The sequence below is a fragment of the Bos grunniens genome, chromosome 26 (assembly GCF_055505025.1).
Source record: "Bos grunniens cultivar Pamir isolate PY7600 chromosome 26, Bosgru_T2T1.0, whole genome shotgun sequence".
Classification (NCBI taxonomy): domain Eukaryota; kingdom Metazoa; phylum Chordata; class Mammalia; order Artiodactyla; family Bovidae; genus Bos; species Bos grunniens.
Window position 1 is genome coordinate 38,962,250 of NC_141190.1, and position 25,884 is coordinate 38,988,133.

A 25,884-nucleotide genomic window follows, 5' to 3' on the forward strand; every position below is an offset into this window, starting at 1 on the left:
AAGAGTCAGACACGACTGAGTGAGCACACACTCACACACAAAGTGCATTCAGAAAAGCAAAACATAGATACATAGCTACTTGCAGCAGCAGAGTAGGGAGGAGAGGGAAGTAGAGAGAAAGGGGAACTTCTCTACGCACCAGCCACTATGCTAAACCTTAGGCACACGCCATTTTGCCTGATCCTTACAACTATACCACGAGGTAAGAACTATACCAGTTTTCTTGTTTTGTTTTGATCAAAGATTTATTTATTCACTTACGGCTGCACTGGGTATTTGCTGATGTGCACAGGTTTCTCACTGTGGTCGCTTCTCCTGTTGTGGAGCACAGGCTCTAGGCACATGGGCTTCAGTAGTTGTGGCGCACGGGCTTAGTTGCCGCATGGAATGTGGAATCTTCCCCACTGCTGGTGCTGTTGCTGCTGCTGCTAAGTCGCTTCAGTCGTGTCCGACTCTGTGCGACCCCAGAGACGGCAGCCCACCGGGCTCCCCCGTCCCTGGGATTCTCCAGGCAAGAACAGTGGAGTGGGTTGCCGTTTCCTTCTCCAATGCATGAAAGTGAAAAGCGAAAGTGAAGTCACTCAGTCATGTCCGACTCTTCGAGACCCCATGGACTGCAGCCCACCAGGCTCCTCCGTCCATGGGATTTTCCAGGCAAGAGTACTGGAGTGGGGTGCCATTGCCTTCTCCCTTCCCCACTGCATTGACAGGCAAATTCTTAACCACTAGACCACCAGGGAAGCCCCTATACCTGTTTTATAGATCAGTTTTCAACTAGGGGTGATTTTGCCCCCAAGAGACACATGGCAAAGTCTGGAGATGTTTTTGTTTGTCACGTTGTAGGGAAGTGGGTGGTTGCTACTGGCATGTAATGGACAGAGGCCAGGGCTGCTGCTGAACATCCTACAAAGTACAGGGTGCCTCCCCACCTCCAGCAAAGGAATTATCCATCCACATATGTAATGGTGCTGAACTGAAGAGACCCTGTTACAGATGAAGAAATTGAGGTTTAAGGGAATTGCGTGCCCAAGGTCACATGGCAACTGTGGTGGGCAGAAGATGACCACCCAGACCTGTGGATATGGTACCATGTGAGGAGGAAATGACAACCCACTTCAGCATTCTTGCCTGGGAAATCCCATGGACAGAGAAGCCTGGCGGGCTGCAGTCCATGCGGTCACAAAGACTCACACACAACTGAGCACAAGCACCATCGCTGGCAAAGGGGAATTAGGGCTGGAAATGGAAATAAGATTGCTGATCTGTGGATCTTAAAATACAGTAGCCTGGATTACCCTGGTGGGCCCAGCGTAATCACAAGGGTCCTTAAAAGCGGAAGGGAGGCAGGAGAGTCAGTATCAGACTCAACTAGCCATTCCTGGCTTTGACATGGAAGGTCTGTTTGGCTCCAAAGCATAGGTCTTGACACTACACTAGAAAAAAAGAAGGGTGGGGAATCTTCAATAACCCCACAGCCCAGGGAGAACCACTCTTAATATTCCAGAATAATACTACGGTTACAAATTACATCATAAGCATTCTCCTATGTCATTAAAAATGAAAAGAATACCAAACTTTCATTGACTTTATTATAGTTCATCACATAAATGCACCATTATTTAACTGCTCCCTTTTATTTGACCAGTAAGTTGTTTTTCATTCTGTTACTATTACAAACAACCCTGCAGTAAACATTTTGGCTTGAGTTTCTGACTGCTGGGTAAGAATAACTGATCGGGTTATTTTCTTAGAATAGATTCCTAGAAGTTAAATCATCTAATAGGTATGAACATTTTGAGGCTCTTAACAGATGCTGCCAATCGTTGTCCAAAATGATAAGTACAGCAAACAATCCATTTCAGATTCTTGAAAACCTGAAGGATTTTTAAAAATCATTTGATAGATAAAAATAGTCTCTTGTTTTAATTTGCCTTTCCTTGGTTGTCAGTGGAACTGAACCTTTTCCTCATATATTTAAAAATCGTTACGTCAACTATGAATCCTTTGTTCATGTTCTTTTTTTCCCTACATTTCTATTTATTTGTTAATATATATTTTTTAAATTTGGCTGTACTAGGTCTCAGTTGTGGCACATGGGATCTTTCTTTTTTTAACCCAGGGCTTAGACACTGGACCATCAGGGAAGTCCCACAAGTTTCCTTATACGTGTGATTCTGGTTTTAAGCCACTCAGTCTACAGCTGTCTCAGTAGCACATCGTCTGAATAACTAAATCTTTAATAGTTTTGATCTTTGGCCAGGCAAGCTCTTACTCCTACCTATCCAGCCCTTTTTTCCTTCAAGAGTGCAGTATCTTTCTTGATCTTTGTTTTTCCATACAAGTTTTAAAGTCATCTTGTCAAGTTTGACACACATGTGCACACATACAAAGTTAGGATTTTGATTGGATGTGCATTCAATCTATAGATGAATTTGGAAGAACAACTTTACAATAGTGAGTTTTACACAAACTATATCTCTATTTAGCTTTCCTTTAATGTCTTTCAAATAAAATTTGCAATTGTTTCCATAGAGATCATGTACATATTTTATTATTATAATTATTTTTCCTCAAATAGGAGAACTTATCTATAAAGTCATCTGGATCTGGTATTTTTCTTTGTAGGGCAATTTCTTAGTGCTAACTTAAGTAACATTTTATCATTTATGTTGTTGGCAATATACCAACAGCAAACACTTTGTTTCTGTTGGTATATTGAAATGCATGAAAAGTGTTAATTGCTTGGTCATATCCGACACTTTGTGACCCATGGACTATAGCCCACCAGACTCCTCTGTTCATGGAATTCTCCAAGCGAGAATACTGGATTGGGTTGCCATTCCTTTCTACAGGGGATCTTCCCAGTATACATTGATTTTGTACTCAGGAAACTTACTAAACTCTGTTATTTCTTCTGAAAGTTCATTGTAAATTTTAAATATATTATTACATTTCCAAATGTACAGGATTTTTTTTAGAATTTGTATTTATTACAAAATGGAAGAAATATGATATGATCCCTGGGAATTTACTGAGGCTTCCTACATGGTCAGTAATTGTTCTATTTTGATAACTGTCCCACGTGTAAAGAATGTGTTCTCTGTTGAGTATAAGGCTCTATAGATGGCTAATGCTCAAGCACATTATTTGTGTGGTTCAGACTGTCTGTACCTCCAATTATTTTTGTTTGCTTAATTCTGGAAAAGATATGCTAAATTCTCCAAATATAATTTTTAAAAGTTTTTGACTGCACTGGGTCTTCATTGCTTCGCATAGTCTTTCTCTAGTTGCAGTATGTGGGCTTCTCATTGCAGGGGCTTCACTTTCTGCGGAGCATGGGCTTAGCAGTTCCCCCGTGGCATATGGGATCTTACCAGACTAGCAAGCTTCTCTTATATTTTCTACAAAGAAAATGTGACCTGTAAATAATGGCAGTTTTGTTTGTTCCTTCCTGATCCTTATAATTCTACTTTTCTTGCCAACCTGCTCTGGCTAGGACCTCTGAGACCTCCAGTACAATGCTGAAAAGAAGTGTTAATTATAATGTTCACTATAGGGTTTTATAGACATGCTTTATCAGTTAAGGAAATCTTTTTCTAATTTTACAAAAATTTTTATCATCACTCTATGTGAATTTTATCAAATGCTTTTTATTGAGATGATATTTTTTTCCATTCTTTTACTATGTTAATATGGTGAATTACATTAACTGACTTCTTTGTTAAACCAATATTTCATTCTATAGGTCCATTTGCATTAGAACTGATAAATTATCTTTTGTTTTCCCCTTCATTGCTGAATTTGATTTGCTGATATTTTCAGATTTTTGCATATATCTTTACAACTGAGCTTAGCTTGTAATTTTCCCTTCTTATACTTGTTATTTTTATATCAGGCTATACTAGTCTTATAAAATTAATTAGAAAATGGTTCTTCTTTAGCTAACGTCTAGAACAGTTTGCATAGGATTGAAATTATTTGTTCCTTGAATGATAGAACTTCTCTTTAAAGTCATCTGGATCTGGCATTTTCTTTGTGACAATTTTTTTAGGTGGCCAGAGCATGTGGCATTCAGGACTTCCCCCACCAGGGATTGAACTGGGGCCCCCTGAAATACACGTGTACCCCAGTGTTCATCGCAGCACTGTTTATAATAGCCAGGACATGGAAGCAACCTAGATGTCCATCAGCAGATGAATGGATAAGAAAGCCATGGTACATATACACAATGGAGTATTACTCAGCCATTAAAAAGAATACATTTGAATCAGTTCTAATGAGGTGGATGAAACTGGAGCCTGTTATACAGAGTGAAGTAAGCCAGAAAGAAAAACACCAATACTGTATACTAACGCATATATATGGAATTTAGAAAGATGGTAATGACAACCCTGTATGCAAGACAGCAAAAGAGACACAGATTACAGAACAGTCTTTTGGACTCTATGGGAGAGGGAGAGGGTGGGATGATTTGGGAGAATGGCATTAAAACATGTATAATATCATATAAGAAACGAATCACCAGTCCAGGTTCGATGCAGGATACAGGAAGCTTGGGGCTGGTGCACTGGGATGACCCAGAGGGATGGTATGGGGAGGGAGGTGGGTGGGGGGTTCAGGATGGGGAACACGTGTACACCTGTGGTGGATGCATATTGATGTATGGCAAAACCAATACAATATTGTAAAGTAAAAAAAAAAAGAAGTTTGGAGTTTTAACCACTGGACTGCCAGAGAAGTCCCTATTATGATACTTTTAACTCTGGTTCAGTTTATACAATGTTAGAGGACTACTGTGGTTTTTAAAGTCTTCTTGAGTTTTTGCTTTCAGCAATTTTTCAATTTCCTATACGTTTTCAAATTTTTTTCACTTTCTGTCATTTTTTAAAAAATAAATCCTGCCAAATAAGTTAATTTTGTTTTTTATTAAGAACAAACTTTTTGGTTCTGTGGATCCTCTGTCACATTTTTGCTTTCTATTTCATTCATTCCTTCACTTTTCTGTATCAATCTTTTCAAATTATCTATCATTATTTTTTATTTATTTTTAATTGGAGGATAATTGCTTTGCAATGTTGTGTTAGTCTCTGCCATACAACTAATTTCTTCTATCATTTTCATGACTTTCACCTTGATCATGCTTTCTTTTATAAGATTTATTTTTTCTTCACTCCACTTCTTTACATCTACTATACATAGCCCCTATTTTCCTTTAACAGTGGTGCTCAACAGATTTTTAACACACATACTTAACCTATCAAAATTATTATCAATGTTCATAACTTCACAATGATCCAGTGTGGGAATGGAGTGAAAAACAGGTGTGGGGGCGATAGATAAAATGAGAGTCGCCATGGATTAAGGGAAAGGTCAGTTAGGATTCTTTACACTGGGACCTTTACTTTTGTAATGCTTAACATTTTCCATAAGTGAACATTTTTAGAGTTAGTATCTTTACTCTCCTGGGTATTGGAATCAGAGCACAGGATTTTAGAGTGCTTTACTCAGTCACTCCCCCGTGATGTACATGCTGCTGTTGCTTGGTATTTCTATTGAAATTGGCTGTTTATTTTTGACCACAAATTAAATAACATCATCATAATCCTTATTTTTAATGATTTTATTTTTTTTATTTTATTTTAAACTTTACAATATTGTATTAGTTTTGCCAAATATCGAAATGGATCCACCACAGGTATACATGTGTTCCCCATCCTGAACCCTTCACCCTCCTCCCTCCCCATACCATCCCTCTGGGTCATCCCAGTGCACCAGCCCCAAGCATCCAGTATCATGCATCGAACCTGGACTGGCAACTCGTTTCATACATTATACATGTTTCAATGCCATTCTCCCAAATCTTCCTACCCTCTCCCTCTCCAACAGAGTCCATAAGACTGTTCTATACATCAGTGTCTCTTTTGCTGTCTCGTACACAGGGTTATTGTTACCATCTTTCTAAATTCCATATATATGCATTAGTATACTATATTGGTGTTTTTCTTTCTGGCTTACTTCACTCTGTATAATAGGCTCCAGTTTCATCCACCTCATTAGAACTGATTCAAATGTATTCTTTTTAATGGCTGAGTAATACTCCATTGTGTATATGTACCATAGCTTTCTTATCCATTCATCTGCTGATGGACATCTAGGTTGCTTCCATGTCCTGGCTATTATAAACAGTGCTGCGATGAACATTGGGGTACACGTGTCTCTTTCCCTTCTGGTTTCCTCAGTGTGTATGCCCAGCAGTGAGATTGCTGGATCATAAGGCAGTTCTATTTCCAGTTTTTTAAGGAATCTCCACACTGTTCTCCATAGTGGCTGTACTAGTTTGCATTCCCACCAACAGTGTAAGAGGGTTCCCTTTTCTCCACACCCTCTCCAGCATTTATTGCTTGTAGACTTTTGGATCGCAGCCATTCTGACTGGCTTTAATGATTTTAATATGTCACTTCCTTTGCTTACCATCCCTTCTTGCAATTCAGACCCTCAGTGATTACTTTCCATCTGCCTGAGGGACACACACACACACATGCACACACACACACACACAAGGCTCCTCCACCCCATAGAGTCCCCTGTACTCTGTCAGATCCTGACTGGCAAAGGAAAGCTCAGTTCACCAGCCCAGTTGACTTCTGGACATGCAAAGGTCCTGGGACCCATGTGTGTTGGTTGGATGCCCCTTGCCAAGGGGTCCCAACAGTCCTCTGTACTCCTCATGTGGGAGGCAGAATAATGCCCCCCACCAAAGATGCCCACATCCTAATTCCCAAACCCGAAGAACTATGCTACTTTCCACGACAAGAGGAATTAAGGTTCCAGGTGGAATTAAGATTGCTAATTAGATCGAGTTTAGATCTAATTAGATCATCATTAGATAGATTGCTAATTCAGTTCAGTTCAGTTCAGTCGCTCAGTGTCCGACTCTTTGTGATCCCATGGACTGCAGCACGCCAGGCCTCCCTGTCCATCACCAACTCCCAGAGTTCACTCAAACTCATGTCCATTGAGTCAATGATGTAATCTAGCCATCTCATCCTCTGTTGTCCCCTTCTCCTCCCGCCTTCAATCTTTCCCAGCATCAGGGTCTTTTCAAATGAGTCAGTTCTTCGCACCAGGTGGCCAAAGTATTGGAGTTTCAGCTTTAGCATCAGTCCTTCTAATGAATATTCAGGACTGACTGATTTCTTTTAGGATGGACTGGTTGGATCTCCTTGCAGTTCAAGGGACTCTCAAGAGTCTTCTCCAACACCACAGTTCAAAAGCATCAATTCTTCAGTGCTCAGCTTTCCTTATAGTCCAACTCTCACATCCATACATGACTACTGGAAAAACCATAGCTTTTACTAGCCAGACCTTTGTTGGCAAAGTAATGTCTCTGCTTTTTAATATGCTGTCTAGGTTGGTCATAACTTTTCAAAAAGGGAAAGGATCCTGGATTATCACATGGGCCCAAGGTAATCACAAGGATCCTGAGAAGTGGAAGAGGAAGGCAGAAAAAAAAAAAAGAGCGATGGCAGCATGGAAAGGACTTAATCTGCTGTTGCTGGCTTTAAAGAAGGAAGGGGACGACAGTCACAGGGATGCAGGCAGCCTCGGGGAACTGGAAAAGGCAACAGTTTCTCCCCTAGATTCTCCAGAAAAGAACACAGCCCTGCAGACAACTTGACTTTAGCCCTGAGATCCATTTCAGATGTCTCACCACCAGAATGGTAAGAAAACAAGTCTGTACTGTTTTAAGCCACTATGTTGGTGATCATTTGTTACAGCTGCAATAGGAAGCTATTATGCCTTCTTCCAAAGTATCATCGTCTGTCTGTCCAACCCATCAGAGTATGAGCTCCATGAGCTCGGAAGTCTGTCTGTCTTATTCACATTCAGCCCGAGGCCTTGATGGTGAACCAATAAATCTGAGAGCTGGAAAAGTCTAAGAAATCACTTAGGCCACCTAATTTTTTTTTTTATCTTGAGTTTATATCCTATCCCTAGGTTTTTGTTTTTTTTTAAACAACTTTATTGAGGTAGAATTTGTCCCCAGTTTTTTGTTTGTTTTCTGGGGTGTGTTTTGGGTTTGTTTTTTTTGCCACACCACATGGCATGTGGCATTTTAGTTGCCTGACCAGAGATTGAACCCCCTGCATTCGAAGTGCGGAGTCTTAACTACCGGACTCTCAGGGAAGTCTTGGCCACCTCATTATTTTTAAATGAGAGGAAACTGAGGCCCAGCGAGGGGCAATCACTTGCTTAAAGCCACTCAATTTGTACCAGCCTGGGCCACCACCCTGCCTTCTGGTTCCTAAGCCATAGAAGCCCCAGGACAGGCACAACTGCCGCCTCACCATCAAGGGCAGGCACTGTCAGGGCACAAGAAGACCTAGAGAACTCGAGACAGCTGGGGAAACGCTAGCATAAGGCAGGTTAAGATGGAGAGAAGGTGTCTAAAAAGAGCACTCTTAAAATGTTAACCCCAGTGGGGCTTCTGGTCCACCACCACTACCGGGGCAGAACCGAGGCCGGCACCCGCCTGATCAGCTCAATTAGAAAGACACTAACACCTGAAGCTTAAAAAGCCCACAGGCATGTAGCTAATGGCAAACTGAGGGCTGCTTTCAAGAATCTTAACATTTCATACTTCTGGTCAGAGTCAAAGCTTTGGGCAAATTAGGAAAAGGCATTTCTTCCACAAGGCTTTTCCAAATGTCAGAATATTGTCATCATATACTGATTTCATTAGAAAAAGACTTTACTCCCAATTTGCCAGAAAACTATCATAGATGTACTCCTACATATATCAATATTACCCCGTCTGGGAAGCACAAGGCACTCCCTGAGATGGGAAGCCCTTGCACAGTGCACAACCTGCAGAACCGTACAGAGAAGCCCTGCTGGGCAGGCTGCCCCGCCCCATCCCGAAGGCCCATTGGAGAACAACCTTACCCTCATAGTATACCATTTTATGTCTAACTCTTCCACTCGGGAGCCCCAGCCTTTGCGCCTCTCCCCTTGCAGACAGCAGGGACTGAAGATGAGCAAAGAGAGCTGACAGTCCTAGTTAGAAAGAAGGTGAGGAGATAGGAAGACAGGAAGTGGGGGATTCTAACTCAATATCCACAGGTCAGGAGATGGTCGAGGAAGTAGGGTAGCTCCCAGCTCAGGCCTTGGAGAAAGCCATGCACTGCCCACTGGGAGATGCTGGACACACTTTTTTAGGGGGTGGGGGGTGCTGTGCTGGGTCTTTGTTGCTGTGCGCGAACTTTCTCTAGCTGTGGTGCGCGGGCTTCTCATGGCAGTGGTTTCTCTTGTTCCAGAGCACAGGCTCCAGAGGGGACGAAGCTTCAGAAGTTGCTACTCCAGGGCTCTAGAGCACAGGCTTAATAGTCGTGGTGTGGGGGCTTAGCTGCTTCACGGCATGTGGGATCTTCCTGGACCAGGGATCAAACTCATGTCTCCTGCATCGGCAGGCGGATTCTTTACCACCACGCCACCAGGGAAGCCCTGGGCACACTTTTTAAGCCTCCCCAAACCTTGTTTTCCTTTCTGTGAAAAGGATATGATTATAGGACTGCTGGAAGAATTTAAGAAACTACAAGCTTGGGAGTTCCCTGGTGGTCCAGTTGTTCAGACTCCGAGCTCCCAGTGCAGGGAGCATGGTTTCGATCCCTGGTTGGGAATCCTGCCTGCTGCGTGGCGTGGTCAAAAAAAAAAAAAACTATGCGCCTGTGAGGGTTCTGGATGTGCCAGCTGTTGTTATTGCTGTTATTATCACCACCATCAGCCCAGGGACATCTGCCCTTCAGGCCCTCAGCTTCCAGGCATAACTTGCTTTAAACAAAATTGGAACCATACTGGCCGGGAGGTGGAGGGTGTGTTACAAACAGAAAGGACTACTCGTTGAACCAAAGTACCCACTACTGGGTAAATAGAAAAGTCCACACCACTTTTGAACAAAATTGATTTTGGTAGGGAACAATCTCTGACACGATGGATGGGCCCAGTTTGGCCTTGAATGTCCCCTTCAGCCTCCCTCAGCCCCCGCTTGGCTCTTGGCCAACCTCCCCAAGCTGTGCCCTGAAGCCCCAGGGCCAGAGGATGACCAGGTGAACCCAAGGAAGCACAGCCCAGCTTTGGAGAGGGACACAGGTTGACATGTGAGCTCAGCCTCAACTCGTGGATAACACGAGGGCAATCCCAGCCAGCCCTCGTGCACCGTTTATGTAGGTGGTACCGAGGCGATGCTTCGAAGCACCTGGTCTGATGGTTGTGGTGTTATCAATACTAACATCAGCTGGGAGGCTTCAGTGCAAGGCAGGCTGGGTAAGAGAAGAGCCCCACAAAGCTCCTGTTCTCAGTCCTCTGGATTTCCTTCCGTCCCCCGTACACCTACACACACACATATAATGCTGACATGTTTGTCACCTCCATCTGGCCAGAATGGGGTGTCTCCCCTTCGTGACAGAATTGCCAAATGCTTTTTTATATTCCTATATCTCAGCTGGGCTTCCCAGGTGGTGCTAGAGGTAAAGAATCCGCCTGCCAATGCAGGAGATGCAGGTTTGATCCCTGGGTCAGGAAGATCCCCTGGAGGAGGAAATGGCTACCCATTGCAGTGTTCCGGCCTGGGAAAACCTGTGGACAGAGGGGCCGGGTGGGCTACAGATCATGGGCTCACAAAGAGTCGGACACAACCGAGCGTCTGAGCACAACACGTCTCAATTAGACTGAATTCAGCTGCAAGGAATACCTGCCTTGCAGTGGCTGAAACAATAAAGATGCTTAATTATCTTGTGAAACAAGTCACAGGACAGCAACAGAAATGTCACCGAGGCTTCATTTTTCTAAATAACTTTTCCAGGCAGCCATCAGTGTACCAGCTTTTTGTCCCGAAGACTTAGCTTTGTCACCTCTGGGCTGCCTCAGATTTTAAACCTGCCAGTGACTGGAGAAGGTGAGGTTCCTGGTTTTGTTTTACATTTTCTGAAGAAAGAAGCAAACTCTCTTCCAGAGCCTCCCTAACAGACACCCTCCTTATATTTCAGGCACCAGACGTGGGTTACCAGCCCTCTCCTAAAAATATCAAGGAACAGGGGCTGTTTCTGCTGCCTTACACCTTTCACGGCTCACCTCGCCAGGTTCAAAGGAGAGACTTCATAGAAGTAAGAAAGCAGGGAGGAGAACATGGCTGTCCCTCTACATAGAGCCCCTTCATTGACGGAGGAAGGAACTGGAGCCCAGAGTGGTAAAGTCCCTCATCCAAGGCCACTCAAGACTTTGCAGAAGGACCAAGGTAAAATCTGAACCACTGGCCCAGCCAGCTCCCGCCACATCACCAACTGTGGCTGACCCTAAGCCCCAAAGGGCACTCTGAGCTTGGCCAGAGGCATGACGCGGACAAAGTCAAGACCGTTAACAGAAGTGAACCCCTGATGCGCCCAAATGCGCCTCCAGGCCCCAGGCACCTCCAGGCCCCAGGGCTGTGTGGGGCTGGGGCAGTCAGAGCACTTCCTGCCCTTCACAGGAGCTTGGCAGGCGGGCCACGGGAACCCAGAGCCTGACAAACAGCATCTCTGTAGCCGCCTGGACCCCTGCCAAGCTGCCTCATTCCCTGGGGCTGACCTCATGTTTCTGAAGAGCCTCAAGACGCCCGAGGTCTGTGTGTTCCTCTCCTGGTTCAGTACTGCTGCCAGCAAAGGCAACGGCCCAGGATGGGGCCTGGGGGCCACGTGGAGGGGTGGACACCCAGAGCCCAAGCATTTAACAACTCACCCCTGCCCTGCCCTGCCTGTGGCATGCAGGCCCCGTTCCAGAAGAAACGGAAGATACACTGTCTAAGCTCTGAAATGAGGCCCCTCCTGCTCTGTCTTCCTGCCCCCAACCACCTGAAGGTCCCTCGAAGAAACTTTCACACTCAGGCTTTTCTGTCTGTTTCAGTTCGGACTTCTGGAAGCGGAACCAAAGGCAGTCAGACTTCATCCAGCAGAGGTACTAAGCACATCTCAGAAGTCGGCTAAAGAGCCTCAAAGAGAGCTAGAGGGCTCATGTGAGGTCTGCGCTTGGTGACAAAATTAACTGCTGATTGAGCCGAGAGCTGGGGCAGGCACGCACTCTAGCCTTTCTGGGGTCACTGACGGTATACTGAGGTGCAGCATGTACCCCCTCCCCTGCCAAAAAAAAAAAAGAAGCCTTCGTGCCCTTGACCTCCACTTCCAGACACTCTTTCAGGGCAAAATACCTACTCTGGGCAAGGCTGAGGACAGCAGATGAGGTGAGTAGCCTGGGGAAGCAGCATGGAGCCAGGGCCCCAGGATGCACCCCTCCAACTCTCCCCAGGACATCTGCCTCATGATTACCACAACCCACCCACCCAGGCCGCAGCTCCAGATCGAGGCATTTGTTCCCATTCAAGTTCACTTAAAAGCGTTTATTTCCCTGCAAATCCACAAGGGCCAAAAAATCCACATGAGAGAGGAAAGAAAGCCTCTCCTAGTTGCCATTCTCTCTGGTCTGACCAAGAGGGGCTGGCCCCAGCCGCTGGTGGCTTTAGACTTTGCTCACAGAGGTTTTTCTCAGAATAGTAGCTCAGAGTCTTCAGAGCTTGAAAAGCCCGCATACCTTGAAAGTACGCAGGCTGCAGGGCTGCAAGAACAGAGTGGAATTTTCCATTTATAGAATAATACTCTTCATACCACTCTGGGGCCAGCGTTCTCGTGGTAAGTTCAGTGTCAGCAAACCCACCATGCTTCTGCAGGAGCCCCACGCCAGCCGGGCCCTTTTATTTATTTTTGGTGGGAGACAGGAGGAAATAAAGGAATAGCTTTTCAACTTGAGTGCCAACACAAACTTGGAAAAGGAACTGGCTTGGCAAGTGCTGAATATCACTGCCTGGTTTGGGGACTTAAATCAACTGTCAGGGAGTAGGAGGTGAGGAAGAGGCTGAAAAATATACCTTCCACCCCAGAATGTAGACAGGTGGCTGGGACAGGCATCACATTACTGCCTCAAGACCTTCCCTGTCCCTGCTGCGTGGTCCCTGGATCATGCCTGAGGGCAGGGGCCCATACCAAAGGCACAAGGCCCCACCTCGCTTCTCTTCCTCCGTACCTCCATGTGCTACACTTGATTTCTGCTGATGCAGGCACAGACAGACTCAAAGTCTGAAATAGCTTCCATATTCACGGTGTAGAGGGAAGGTCACCAAGCCAGTCATGAAGAGGCCTGAGTCCTCACTCTGCAGTGACAAGTTCACTGTGTGGCCTAAAGAAGCCTTCTCTTCTCTGGGTCTCATTTTCTTCATCTGTAAAGTAAGATCGGACTGAATGATCCCAAAGATCCCCTTCACTGCAAACATTCGGACTCACTCATTCATTCTACTGTTAACCAGAGCCAGCACCAGGTTCTGGGCATCCCTACGGGGCCGCTCTAAACCTGCTGGGACATACCCAGACCCACCCACTAATGACAGCTGCAACACCAGTCTCCCAACCCTTGTTCCGACAGACAGAGCTCCTCCAGAGAGAGGAAGGAAAACCCTGCCTGCCAGCTTAGAGGAGGCATTGTCCCCGCCCCTCAGCACCCTACAGGAACCCTCCCCCTACCTAATACTTCCCCTACTTTCCATATTTTAAAAAACTGTGTTGCTCCTTCTCCTGGGAAGGGCATGGCCATCTCGTAGCCACCTAAAGTCTTCTGATTTATTTTCCACCGTTTTTACAAAAGTACAGTATTCATTTCAAAGTATTAAATGGTGACGCTCAAATGGCCCCTGAATACGCCTTGTTATTTCAGTTGCATAAACACCTCATATTTCAATACGGTCCCTCCACCCCAGGGGCAGGGGGGAGTGAGGAGCTACACATACACTTAGAAACACACACACACTGATCACTGTCCTAAGGCCCTCACCCCTACCTGTCTGTCACCAGCTACTGGCCACCACCTGGTCTCGGAACACCTGTTGGGAGGTGCTACAGTGCTGCTGTGGGAAAGTTATGTGTCCTTCCACTACTTACGAGGTAAGAACCAAAACCTCTCTGAAGCTCTCTGAGGTTTGTGCGAGGATTCCACCCAGTTGAAAGCTCTCCAAAACGCTGTGCAAAAGGAAGTTACTTGATTGCTGGGCGGCTCCCACTTAAAAACTGCATCGTTAGCTCGCACCAAGTCTTGCCTCCCCACATCTTTCCTTGCTGATGTTGATGAGAAGGAGAAAGGAGAGAAGGGGTTTCTCAGAAGGCAGAAGGCTGGCCCAGGGCACTAAAAGCTTGGGAGGTGGGTCTCACCCCCAGGCTGAGGGAGATCCAGGACTGGTCACCTGTTCCAAACCAGTGGAACAGAGCTCAGACGATGGCGGGCCCCAGCAGCCGCCCCTCCCCTACCTCCCCCTCCCCTCCCAGCTGAGCGGTAGGGCACGCCCCCTCCCCCGGATTCACCAATCAGCGCCCGGAGCGGCGCCCGTGGCGCAGGGGGCTCTGGTCAGCAGCCAATTAGCGCAGGGGCCCGAGGCGGCGCCTGTCCGCCCCCTCCCAGAATGAAAGCTGCCCCACAGCTGGCGAGGCGGGCGCAGCGCGTGGGTTGCAGGAACCTCGCGGGCCGGAGCAGCGCGCGCTCACTGCCCGCCCGCCCCCCGCGCGTCCGCCTCCGCTCCGCCTCCGTCCCGGGCGCGGGCGAGGTGGCCCGGGCGGGGGAGGGCAGGGGGCAGGGCCGCGGCGGAGAAGCCGCGGGGCGGGGAGGAGCGGGTCCCGATAAAAGGCGGCGAGGCAGCCCCACCCCGAGGCAGGCCGGCGGGCAGGCTCAGCTCGTCCCTTCCGTCCGGCCCGCGCCGGCGGCGGGGAGGCGGCGCGCGCGGCCCGCAACCCGCCCATGGAGGCTTTCCCCTGGGCGCCCCGCTCGCCCCGCCGCGGCCGCGCCCCCCCGCCCATGGCGCTCGTGCCCAGCGCCCGCTACGTGAGCACCCAGGGCCCGGCGCACCCGCAGCCCTTCAGCTCGTGGAACGACTATCTGGGACTCGCCACGCTCATCACCAAGGCGGTGGACAGCGAGCCGCGCTTCGGCTGCGCCCGCGGCGGGGACGGCGGCGGGGACGGCTCCCCGCCCTCTTCTTCCTCCTCGTCGTGCTGCTCCCCCCACGTGGGGGCCGGGCCTGGGGCGCTGGGGCCCGCGCTGGGACCGCCCGACTACGACGAGGACGACGACGACGACGACAGCGACGATCCGGGGTCCCGGAGCCGCTACCTGGGGGGCGCGCTGGAGCTGCGCGCGCTGGAGCTGTGCGCGGACCCTGCCGAGGCCGGGCTGCTGGAGGAGCGTTTCGCTGAGCTGAGCCCGTTCGCTGGTCGCGCCGCTGCCGTGCTTCTGGGCTGCGCACCCGCCGCCGCCGCCGCGGCCACCGCCGAAGCAGCGCCGCGAGAGGAGCGGGCCCCGGCGTGGGCGGCCGAGCCCAAGCTGCACGCCGCCTCCGGGGCGGCCGCCGCCCGGCTGCTCAAGCCCGAGCTGCAGGTGTGCGTGTTTTGCCGGAACAACAAGGAGGCGGTGGCGCTCTACACCACCCACATCCTGAAGGGACCCGACGGGCGGGTGCTGTGCCCCGTGCTGCGCCGGTACACGTGTCCCCTGTGCGGTGCCAGCGGCGACAACGCGCACACCATCAAGTACTGCCCGCTTTCCAAAGTGCCGCTGCCGCCTGCAGCCCGCCCGCCGCCGCGCAGCGCCCGGGACGGCCTGCCCGGCAAGAAGCTGCGCTAAGGGCCCGGACCCCGGTCTGCTGCTGCCACCTGATGCCACTGGGGTAGCCGCCCGCCCACTCTCGTGTTTGGTCTGCGCACCATCTCTTCCTCGCTGCCGGGGAGTGTGGAGCTCGTCTTGGTTTTTCCAGAGGAAGCCGACGGTACCGAGTATTTTCCTAACGAAGAGCAGTTGAGACTAGACGTTAAAATTTTGATTAATGTTTCTAGTTTGTGCACATCCAGATGGTGAAGGCTGGGTATTCCACTAACTGAAATGTGGCAACTTAGAGGCGCTGTGGTTTATTTATACGTCGACCTATTTTAGATGCGCATCAGTATGAAATTGTCTCAGTCTAATCTTGGATGTTTAATTTTATGAATGGAGGCACTTTACTAGGTCTAGAATATTTTTTTAAAAGCCTCTCAACTGAACTTAAAACTGGCGATTTTATGGAGTGTCAGCAAAATGACTATTTTATTGTCTGAAACAATATTTCTGTTGTCCTTACCCAGTTGTAATTCCAGGTGAAGCCCTGCGTGGTAGCATCATTAAGTGAAACTTGGTATACTTTACAGTGTTAGTTTGGGTGGGTGTTCCCTCCTTGTGGCTTGTTTTTGTCCTAGCTGGAGATGTATAAAATGTACAATTTGTAGGTAGCAGGTAGAATACAGCTCATGTACCAGATCTTTTTATTGCTGAACGAGCATCTACCGTTTTTCCCCTTTAAAAATAGTGCCAAGTTATAATCATATTGTGTATACACTTGAAAATGGTGCTGTTTAAAAAAATTGTGTATTTATACAGTAACAGTATATGAATTCATTAACCTTGCCTTTAACTCTACTTGGCTTTTTCTTTATGCCCCTTCCTATTCCAGTTCTTCAAAAATATGTGATACTTAAGATCAAACGGGTGCAATAACTCATTCACTCTGAATTGCTCCATTTCAGGGTCTCTAAATAGTGGAAATCTCATTCCAGCTGTTGCCTCTCAGACTAAATTTAAGATGGAATCCTTTGAGCTCTGGAAGGTTAATGAAACAACTGGTGTTCAGGAAGGTTCCACTCTGGACTGTGTCAGCTTTAAACCATCACAGAAGTCCTCAAACCAGTATAAGTACCAATTAAAGGAACTGACTGGGTGTAGGGGGGGTAACACAAGGAACACAGCCTCCATCTATTGTGTTCCCATTCTCATTAGAAGACAACCCTTCTGGAATCCCACCAGTTATTTTCATCGGTGAGATTAAATCTAATCTTGGGCAAAGGTGCTTGACTTCTACTTTTAACCTCCCATCTTCAAGTCCACCACAGTGCATACCACACCGTATGTACCATCGGAACAGACACAGAAGGTAAAAATGGAAATGAATTAACATGAAGTCATCTAAAATGTACAAAATCACTATCTGAAAATAACAGCAACAGATTTAGTCTTTAGAGGTTCCAGGAGAGCTTAGCTAGATTATTAAAAATTAGGCTGCCTTCATATTAAACAACTCCCTCCCTCCACAGCAGATTTGCTTGATTTGAACACTTCTTTTACAGTCTAAGAAGCTGCCATGATAGCTGAGATAGCTATGAGTTTTTTTGGTCAAAGGGTGAGAGAAGGGGGAGGGGGGTGCACACAGGCAAACCATTCATTTCTTGGTCAAGAAAAAAAAACCTGTTAGTACAGCTCCAAATGAGAAAACTTCAGACATGAATATACCTAAACTCAAAGGCATGCATTAACTTCTCTTCAGTTTTTCTAGAAAACATATCAATTTAAAATAGTTTTGCTTTCTGGGTTGTTTTTAGGTCACACGAATTCCTGTGACCTCTTGCCACTGCTTTAATTCTCCCTTTTCAAGAGTCACTAGTAACAGATGGGTGCATTCTCCAGACGGGAAGGACTAGGAAGGTCACTTACCTATCAGCAGCAACCCCTCACCAGCCATTTGCCTGTTTTCCAGCTAACTTTAGTTTCTAGTATTTTAAAGCATAACGGAGAATGTCAGTAGTTCTCTAGAACTCTCTTATGAAGTTTACTAAACAGGCTCTAACACATTTAAAAGCAACTCTCAATCTGAAACATGTTTTAAGCACTTGAAAAGCTAAATTTAAGATAAAAGGAAATCCAATTTTTTGAAGTCTAGAAAGTATACAAAATAGTGACAAAAGTACTTATTTTCATAAGACTGCATATTTTTGGAAAAAGATGTACGGAATCCTCAAAAGAGCTTTACCAACTGTGCAGCCAGACTGCCTTACATTTTAAAATCGTACCACAAATGAACATATACTTCAAAGAAAAATTTCAGTGTTAGTCCTAATTTTCTAATCTGTTCTTAGCTACATGAACATTGCTTCCATTAATTTCCAGTATATTTTAGTTAGACTTACAAAATCTTAAGTCGGTGTCTAGCCAAACCATGTCACACACATAGATGCCAACCTCCCCCTAGTAGCCAGTTTGGACAACCACTGGGATGTGGAACCTTCTTTGGGCCGCTGCCTCCACCCTCAGATCCACCCATGCTGATAGTGATGACACCCTGTCTACAAATGCAGAAGAATAAACACTGAGGGACGGGGTAAGACTGAGACCCTGAGCAGGATCACAAGCAGCTGCACTCTTCTGCCCTTACCCTGTGCTCTGATTCCATCACCCAGGTCACAGAACTTGGGAGAACAGTACATCTGGGAGAGGGTCTGGGTAGGAAGGGTGGTTTGCAGACCAGCCTGGAAACCTAACCATCAGACAGCCATCTAAACCAATCAGCTCAAATGAATGTCTGTTGGGGCCTGTATGTGACCGCCCAGGTATGTCCTGTTCTAGTAACTTGGGGACAGAGCAGGTTACTGTCCCAAGTTTTCACTTGTTACAAAAGGCCCTCTTCTCACAAGACTTTCACTTGTTTGAAATATAAATTAAGAAAAACGTTTTTTTAAAGTGAGTTCTATCATTATTAACATCAAAAAGCAAAGGCTGCACTTGGTAAAGTTTTTTATAAAAAACCATCAATACTCCCTCTTCTGGCCTCATGGCTGCACCAAGAGTAATTCTCACCACTACTCAACACCAGAGATAATCTAAGTGCCTAGAGCCACTATAAATTTGCAATTAACATTCTGTGAAATCAATTATGCTTTTAATTTCAGGGGAAAACTCAAGATGTACATCACACACACACCACACAGAGAGGACAACTTTACAGGGAAATGCAACTTTACACACACACACACCCCCCCATACAGACAGGACAACTTTACAGGGAAACTAAGAGGTTCATCAGGTAACAGAGGAAGACACTTTAGTGGAAACATCCTAGCCACATTTGCTTTTTGTTATATTTAGGTTATTTTCTTTGATACGCAACAGTGAGAAAGTTAATATCACTGGTAAAACCTCAAGTGAAATAAACTCAAGGAATATGTAAGGTAAACATTATATATGAAACACTAACCACAAATCAACACTAAAACAAATTCTGTAAGTGTTTTATTTATCATTGAAGAAAAAACACAGCAGCAAGTTCTGTGTTGGCTTCAATAAGACCAAAGAGTTAATCTTTAACATAGCTACTACACTCCAAAATTGAAGTCAACACAGTCATTACTACAAATTACTTATTGAAAGAATCTATTCTGAAGAGAAAGGAAATTAGGAAAAAGAATTTAAAGAATTCCTCCAAACCACACATTTATAAATATTGTCATATTTAAAATGCTTGAAAGGCATGAATTCTCCATAAATGGAAAAGCAGTTTGCTATTGGCAACAGAAACAACTCAGCCACAGTTTACCAAATGCTTTAAAATTTAAAAGCTATATCTGTTTTGGATTCACACTCCAGCAGTATTCTCGTCATTATAATAATGACCACAAGTTGGCTTATACTCACCTTCTTTCAAGTAAAATCTACCAAAAACTCCACTGTATCCAATGTGTCTAATGTTTACTGCACTTACAGTAAACCTAAAAACCTTCTGAATTTAGTAAATACCTCAAAGTACCTAGAGGTATGTCTCAATGGTGTGAGAACTGTTTCAGCTCCCTGTTTCAGAGACTTCAGATACATTCTCTATAACAGAACCTTACTTCATTCCAAATTAATACCAGATATTTCAAAATCAAAAGAAAAAAGATCAGTTCTATACCAAGATATAGGTGTTACTCAATACCTGAAGAATTCTCATTTTAAATTTATTTTTAGTTTTTCTTTTTTGTAAACAAATGATTGACGAAATAATGCAACACCTTAAATTCAAAAACATGGCGTGGTTTTCCAACCGTCTGTGGATGCGGTGCCTGATCAATCTATTATATAGGATTAATACAAGTTCATGCTTTTTGTGTTATGGTGAGACATTAAAGAATCCAATTTAGATTGGTTGAAGCACAAATATAATAATCCTTGAATGTGATCAAACCTATGTAAAGACATGAGTTTGAATCCACTATCTTGAGACTTAACGTCGTACTGTGGTCCATCCATCTTCATCAGTCTCATTTTTAGTACGACGAAGAGATTCCCTATCTTTCTCAGCTCTCCAGGAGGTCTTCTCTTTCTCACCTTCCCTTTCTCGGTCTCGGTCTCGATCTCGATCTCTTGAAAGAGCTGCGGGAGGAACACGACGAGGAGTATCCCGCTCTTCTGCCCTGTCATCTTTCCTGTCATCAGTACGTCTCCAAGAACTTACTTTAATTAAAAGAAAAGGAGAGAGAATAAATTTGTACTGTATTCTATCAGCTCAGACTAAACAGAACTGAAGCAAAAGGAATGCCTCAAATTACTCAGAAATCCAGTACTGAAGATGATAGAGAATCTTCATTTTAAAAAAGCTAAATACATTTTAATCATTTTGATACAATTTCTGAAAAACCTTTAAAATAGACAAAAATACCAACTTGCAAGCAAGAAATCACTGGCTTGGGAAGTGTCCTAATTTTTAAAAAATTTAGGATAAGGTGACAAAAATCTGGCTGGATAAAAATTTTTTACAGGATTTTTGGCTCCCATTGAAGACTTAACAGCAAATAAGTGAAATATATTTCATTATACTATAAAAGAAGAAAATACCCTCGATGTAAAACCAAATAAATAGTAAAAGCTTTTGAGGCAAAAGTGCCATAGTCATTTTAAACAAAATGCAAGTGAAACTGAAGTTGCTCAGTCCTGTCCGACTCTTTGCAACCCCAGGGACGGTAGCCTACCAGGCTCCTCAGTCCATGGAATTTCCCAGGCAGGAGCACTGGAATGAGTTGCCATTTCCTTCTCCAGTAACTTTGTGAAGACCATGAACTTTAAATGGAATAAATGATCTACTTGGCCATCTTATTTTTGGTGTTCACACAAGTTAAAGAGACAGTAAATCCCCTCATCAACTGTGGCTCCCCGGTGTTCAGCGGTCACACAGAAAACACATCTCTACCTTCCTCACGCTCTGATCTGAGAGGCGGTCCTCTTCGGTCCCTGTCATCCCGTCTGTCCCTTAAATCACGGCGATCATCTCTCTCACGACGCCGGTCATCGCGGTCCCTATCGTCACGACGACTTGCATCTCTCCAGCTTGAAGACTCCTCAGCTGGTCCTCTTCTCCAGCCACCTTCATCCCTGCAAGCCAATTTAAATGACAAGTTCTATTGTTAGACAACATGGGTAAATTTAAGTGGATATATAATACCCAGATCAGCAAATAACAGGAATAAACTTTAAAGTCGTGAGTTGACCTCAAACTGATGCTTCAGGCATGAAGTCAAATGAGAACATCTGGCTCTGCATTGTCCAAAAGAACAGTTATTACCCCTTCCAAACACTCAACAGTCAAACGTGACAGCTGGTTACTGTGTGGACATTACATCTACAGGACACTTTCATCCTTGCAGGAAACTGTACTGAATTGTGCTGATCTAGATTAGATTAGTACAAAGCCACTTTGACCAGATGAAGACAGAACTCTTAAAACTAGTAAAAGCAAAGGGGCTTTTTAATAATTTAAAAGCAATAACGGACCTCAACCACAGGGGAAAAGTAATGGACAGGGAAGAACCTGGACTGGTTCCACCACCACAGAGCCACACCGCCTACAGACAGCACCAGCCTGCCTGCCTGTCCCCTCTTTGAAAAGAGGAATCTGGTTCAATTAGACGACCTCTAAATTTTTTAAAATCTATGATGCTACTAGATAAATATATGAAAGGGGGGAGCATGTTTTTCAAAAATGGCCGGGAATGCACAGGACAACATTAAAGGAATTTTAACCGTAAGACCACAGTCTTAACCAGAGTATCAAACCTTGGCCGTCTGAAGCGGTCGTCTCGATCACCATCTCTCTCTCTGTCTCTCTCTCTCTCCCTCTCTCTCTCTCTCTCTCTCTCCGGGTCCCTGTCGTTCTCGTCTCGATCTTGATTATCTCGGTCTCTCTCTTTTTCCCTCTCCCATTCACGGTCTTCTGATGGTCTCGGGTCTCGAGGTGGACCCCAACTCTCTTCTCTGGCTTTTTCTTTCTCTCTCCATCCACCTAGGTTTTAAAAAAAAAAAAAAGAAAGAAAGAAAATTTCCACTCAAGAAACAGACTGGCAACAACAAATCTTGATGTTAATCCATCACCACTGTAATGGCTAATTAAGACACTCTAACATAATTAAAAAAAACTAAATGCATTTACCTCATTTCACAGAACCAACTCCTATTTTGACTACCTATTATTGTTTTTCTAACATATAACACATAGGAACTTTATGTTCCATATGTAAAGATTTCAGGTATAAAAATCTGTAAACCTGTTCTGACAGTGAAGACAACTCATTTAAGCAGAGAACTTCAAGGGTGAGGGGTAGGATCTAGATCTGAGAGACAGAGCCCCAATTATGAGTTCATGTGTATCTTTCAACATTTTCAAAACCTTTCTAACAAAAAAGACTGTTTCCTTTTACCACCATAGTTCATGAAACAAGGACAAAGCCTTTGGCCCTCTCAGTATCTCACTTAGCCATGGGATGTCCAAATCTAGGAAAAATGTATGCACACAAATGCACAGGCGCACACAGAAAAGGAAATGAGAGGAAGCAGATTATTTCGATGAAAATCTCATAGCTGCAAGGCCAATAATTATCATCACTACCATTTATATTCCGGTGGGCCACAGCACTAGTCTAAACCGTCTGTCTGTTATTGGCTCTTTCAATTGTAGCCACAGCTCTGAGATATGCAGATTATTCCATACCTGTTAATTTGCTACTTGCTAAAAATCTGTAATTCCAAAATTAGCACTCCAGCACTTTCACCAGTCACTCCAGGCAGGTACCCAGTGGTGACATTTGAGCCACCTGATGGGCCTGCTCTCAGCTGAGCTAAACAGGCAATGCTGTCTTCTGGCTGCAGCTCTCCTACTTTAAACAAGCAGCCTCTGAGTGGCCTATTTAGTGCCACATTTCCACTTTTGTTGTGCTTCTTTTTAGTGATTTCAGTTACCCCCAGCATTCTCCCAAAGACAAAAAGGCAATGGATGTGACTTAGGGAGAAAATACAGGTGTTAGATAAGCTTCTTTCAGGAATGAGTGACAGTGCTGTTGGCCAGGGAGTTAAATGCTAATGAATCAATAATATACATTAAATAAGGTATCTTTAAACAGAAAATTAAAACAAGGTTATGTGTTGACTGGCTGGAAAAAACTGACCAGAGAGTTCAGGAAAAAACAGGAACCTAACCTAGTATTTCCCTTAGTAGCAATGGTTCAGTATTCACTGACTTTATAAAAATGTAATTATCATGAATTAATGAGAATCTACTATGCTATTATCCCCATGTTACAAAAAGCACAGCAAAGTTAAGCTTACCCAAAAGTCACAAAATTTCACAATGGAATAAAGTGAGAAGAAACACAAGTATGCAACAGAAACCACTCAGGCTAAGGGGCAGGCAGGTGCTCAAACTGCTTTTAAAACAAATTACTGAAAAGACATCAGTTATTGAAAAGATACGAGGAGGATGAAAGAGCAGAGTAAAGGAGAACTCCCATTTTATACAATTAGATGGACAGTGATGCCCCTAAAGAGAAAACGTGTGTGGGTTTGGTTTTTTTCCCCTGGGGAGGGAGGGAGGTGTGGGCAGGGAGGAATTCTGTTTTCATAGGTTGAGTCTGAAGTGTCAGTGACCAGGTGCTACACAAAAGTTGGAAACTCAGGTCTGAAGGTATGGGGAAAAGTCATCTGGGCAAGACAGTAATGAAGGCATAGACCTGTACACAGTTACTTGAGAATAATAAAAATTATGAAGCGGGGATAGTTCCCTGGTAGTCCAGCAGCTATAAAAATTCCACTCTCCCAATGGAAGCCTGGGTTCGATGCTTGGTCAGGGAACTAGAACTCACATGCCACAAAATAAGATCCTGCGCTCGGCAGCTAAGTCCCAGCTACTGCTGCTGCTGTTGCTAAGTTGCTTCAGTCGTGTGCGACTCTGTGCGACCCCATAGACGGCAGCCCACCAGGCTCCCCCATCCCTGGGATTCTCCAGGCAAGAACACTGGAGTGGGTTGCCATTTCCTTCTCCAATGCATCAAAGTGAAAAGTGAAAGTGAAGTCGCTCAGTCGTGTCCGACTCAGTGACACCATGGACTGCAGCCTACCGGGCTCCGCCATCCATGGGATTTTCCAGGCAAGAGTAATGGAGTGGGGTGCCATTGCCTTCTCCCAGCACAGCTGAATAAATTTTAAAAAAAAGTATGAAAGGATGAACAGGCCCAAGACCGAGAAAGGAAATGGGCTCCTCTCATGAACATAATGCCATGGTTGACAAGAGTACAGACAAATGATTAGTAAGTATATTTTTATTTTTCATTACTTCTACAAGTAGTCCAGTCCAGGAAGGATCCTGAAGAACACTGATACTTAGGGACGAGCACAGAAAGAAGAACCTCAAAGCCCTGAAATAGCAGGAACACGTCTTACTTAACAATCAAAATGTAAGTTGTCCTTTGAGACCTGTGTTTTTTCTTTGAAATAACCTGCTACCCTTCACAGAATAGTGGGGATTAGCTGGTATAAAACTTCAGGTAGCATTTGTAAATATATATAAAGCATCCAATTACCACAATTTTACCTGGTTTGACAAATGGTCTCCAGGGACCAGGTCGTGAATCATCACCCCTTCTGGGAATCCGATCATCATCAGCCCGTCTTGAGATCCGATCGTCATCCATGTTTCTCCAAGGCCCCCTGTCATCATCTGCACCGCGCCTGGAAAATCTGTCATCATCTGCACCACGCCTGGAGAATCTATCATCGTCGGTATTCCGCCAAGGTCCTCGATCATCATCCAAGCCCCGCCTGGGACCCCGGTCATCATCCAAGCCCCGCCTGGGACCCCGGTCATCATCCATGCCCCTCCTGGGACGATCGTCGTCAGCATTCCGCCAGGACGAACGCTCATCGTCCGCACCTCCTCGGCGCGGCCCCCGGTCCTCATCCAGCCCGCGTCTGGGTCCTCTGTCCTCATCAGCCGTGCGCCAGCTTCCTCTGTCCTCGTCCAGTCCCCGTCTAGGTGGTCTGTCATCATCCGCGTGACGCCAGCTACCCCTGTCTTCATCGCCAATTCGTCTGGGAGGCCGGTCATCATCTGCGCTACGCCAAGAAGGCCGGTCATCGTCCGCCCCCCTGCGAGAGAACCGATCTTCATCAGGACCACGTCGTGGGCCTCTGTCGTCATCCATGCCACGTCGGGGAATGCGATCATCATCTGGTCTAACAGAGGACTCTCTCTCTTCATCATCCCCCAGGCGCCTCGGTCGGTCATCGTCTCTTCTGTGAGGTCTCTCTTCGTCCCGCCCTTCTCCACGTCTCCACTCCCTACAGAGTAACAAGTCAAACATCTTTAAGAGTACACTTAACAAAGTACGTCATCTCTTTGGCAATGATTTTACTCACTTCCAAAGTGTAAATTCACTAATCTTAGTCCCACAAGAGTATGTTCCAATTAAAAAAAAAAAAAAAAACACAAAATCCAAAATTTTATGTCAACAAATAAACCAGTAAGCAGACAACTGCCTCTAAAAGGTATCTTCATTTTCTGAGGAATGCCTTAGCAATTTCTAAATCTATTACTACCAGCTTTCAAAACGACAAGAAAAATACTATGAAACCATTCACTATACTCTAACCTCAAATACCATTAGT

At 45.4% G+C, this 25,884-nt stretch overlaps 2 protein-coding genes and 1 long non-coding RNA gene across 3 annotated transcripts in view; 2 read left to right on the forward strand and 1 right to left on the reverse strand.

Moving 5' to 3' along the window:
• The first annotated feature begins 10,800 nt into the window (after positions 1–10,800).
• On the forward strand, positions 10,801–13,762 carry LOC147344411 (uncharacterized). Its single transcript, XR_015155334.1, has 3 exons — positions 10,801–10,954; positions 11,046–11,293; positions 11,938–13,762. It is a non-coding gene; the product is annotated as an uncharacterized LOC147344411 (long non-coding RNA).
• A 1,010-nt stretch (positions 13,763–14,772) lies between these two features.
• Positions 14,773–19,569, forward strand: NANOS1 (nanos C2HC-type zinc finger 1). The gene has a single exon (XM_086377656.1). The coding sequence runs from the start codon at positions 14,863–14,865 to the stop codon at positions 15,742–15,744; it is 882 nt and encodes a 293-aa protein (XP_086233782.1). The 5' UTR covers positions 14,773–14,862; the 3' UTR covers positions 15,745–19,569.
• The window catches only part of EIF3A (eukaryotic translation initiation factor 3 subunit A), a 31,611-nt gene continuing 24,919 nt past the window's right edge, over positions 19,193–25,884 (reverse strand). Inside the window, exons 19-22 of the mRNA XM_086377655.1 lie at positions 24,812–25,557; positions 22,006–22,231; positions 21,143–21,324; positions 19,193–20,409 (exon numbers count right to left, since the gene is read on the reverse strand). Coding sequence (XP_086233781.1) covers positions 20,180–20,409; positions 21,143–21,324; positions 22,006–22,231; positions 24,812–25,557 — 1,384 coding nt within the window. The 3' untranslated portion in view covers positions 19,193–20,179. The remainder of the gene's footprint in view (positions 20,410–21,142; positions 21,325–22,005; positions 22,232–24,811; positions 25,558–25,884) is intronic.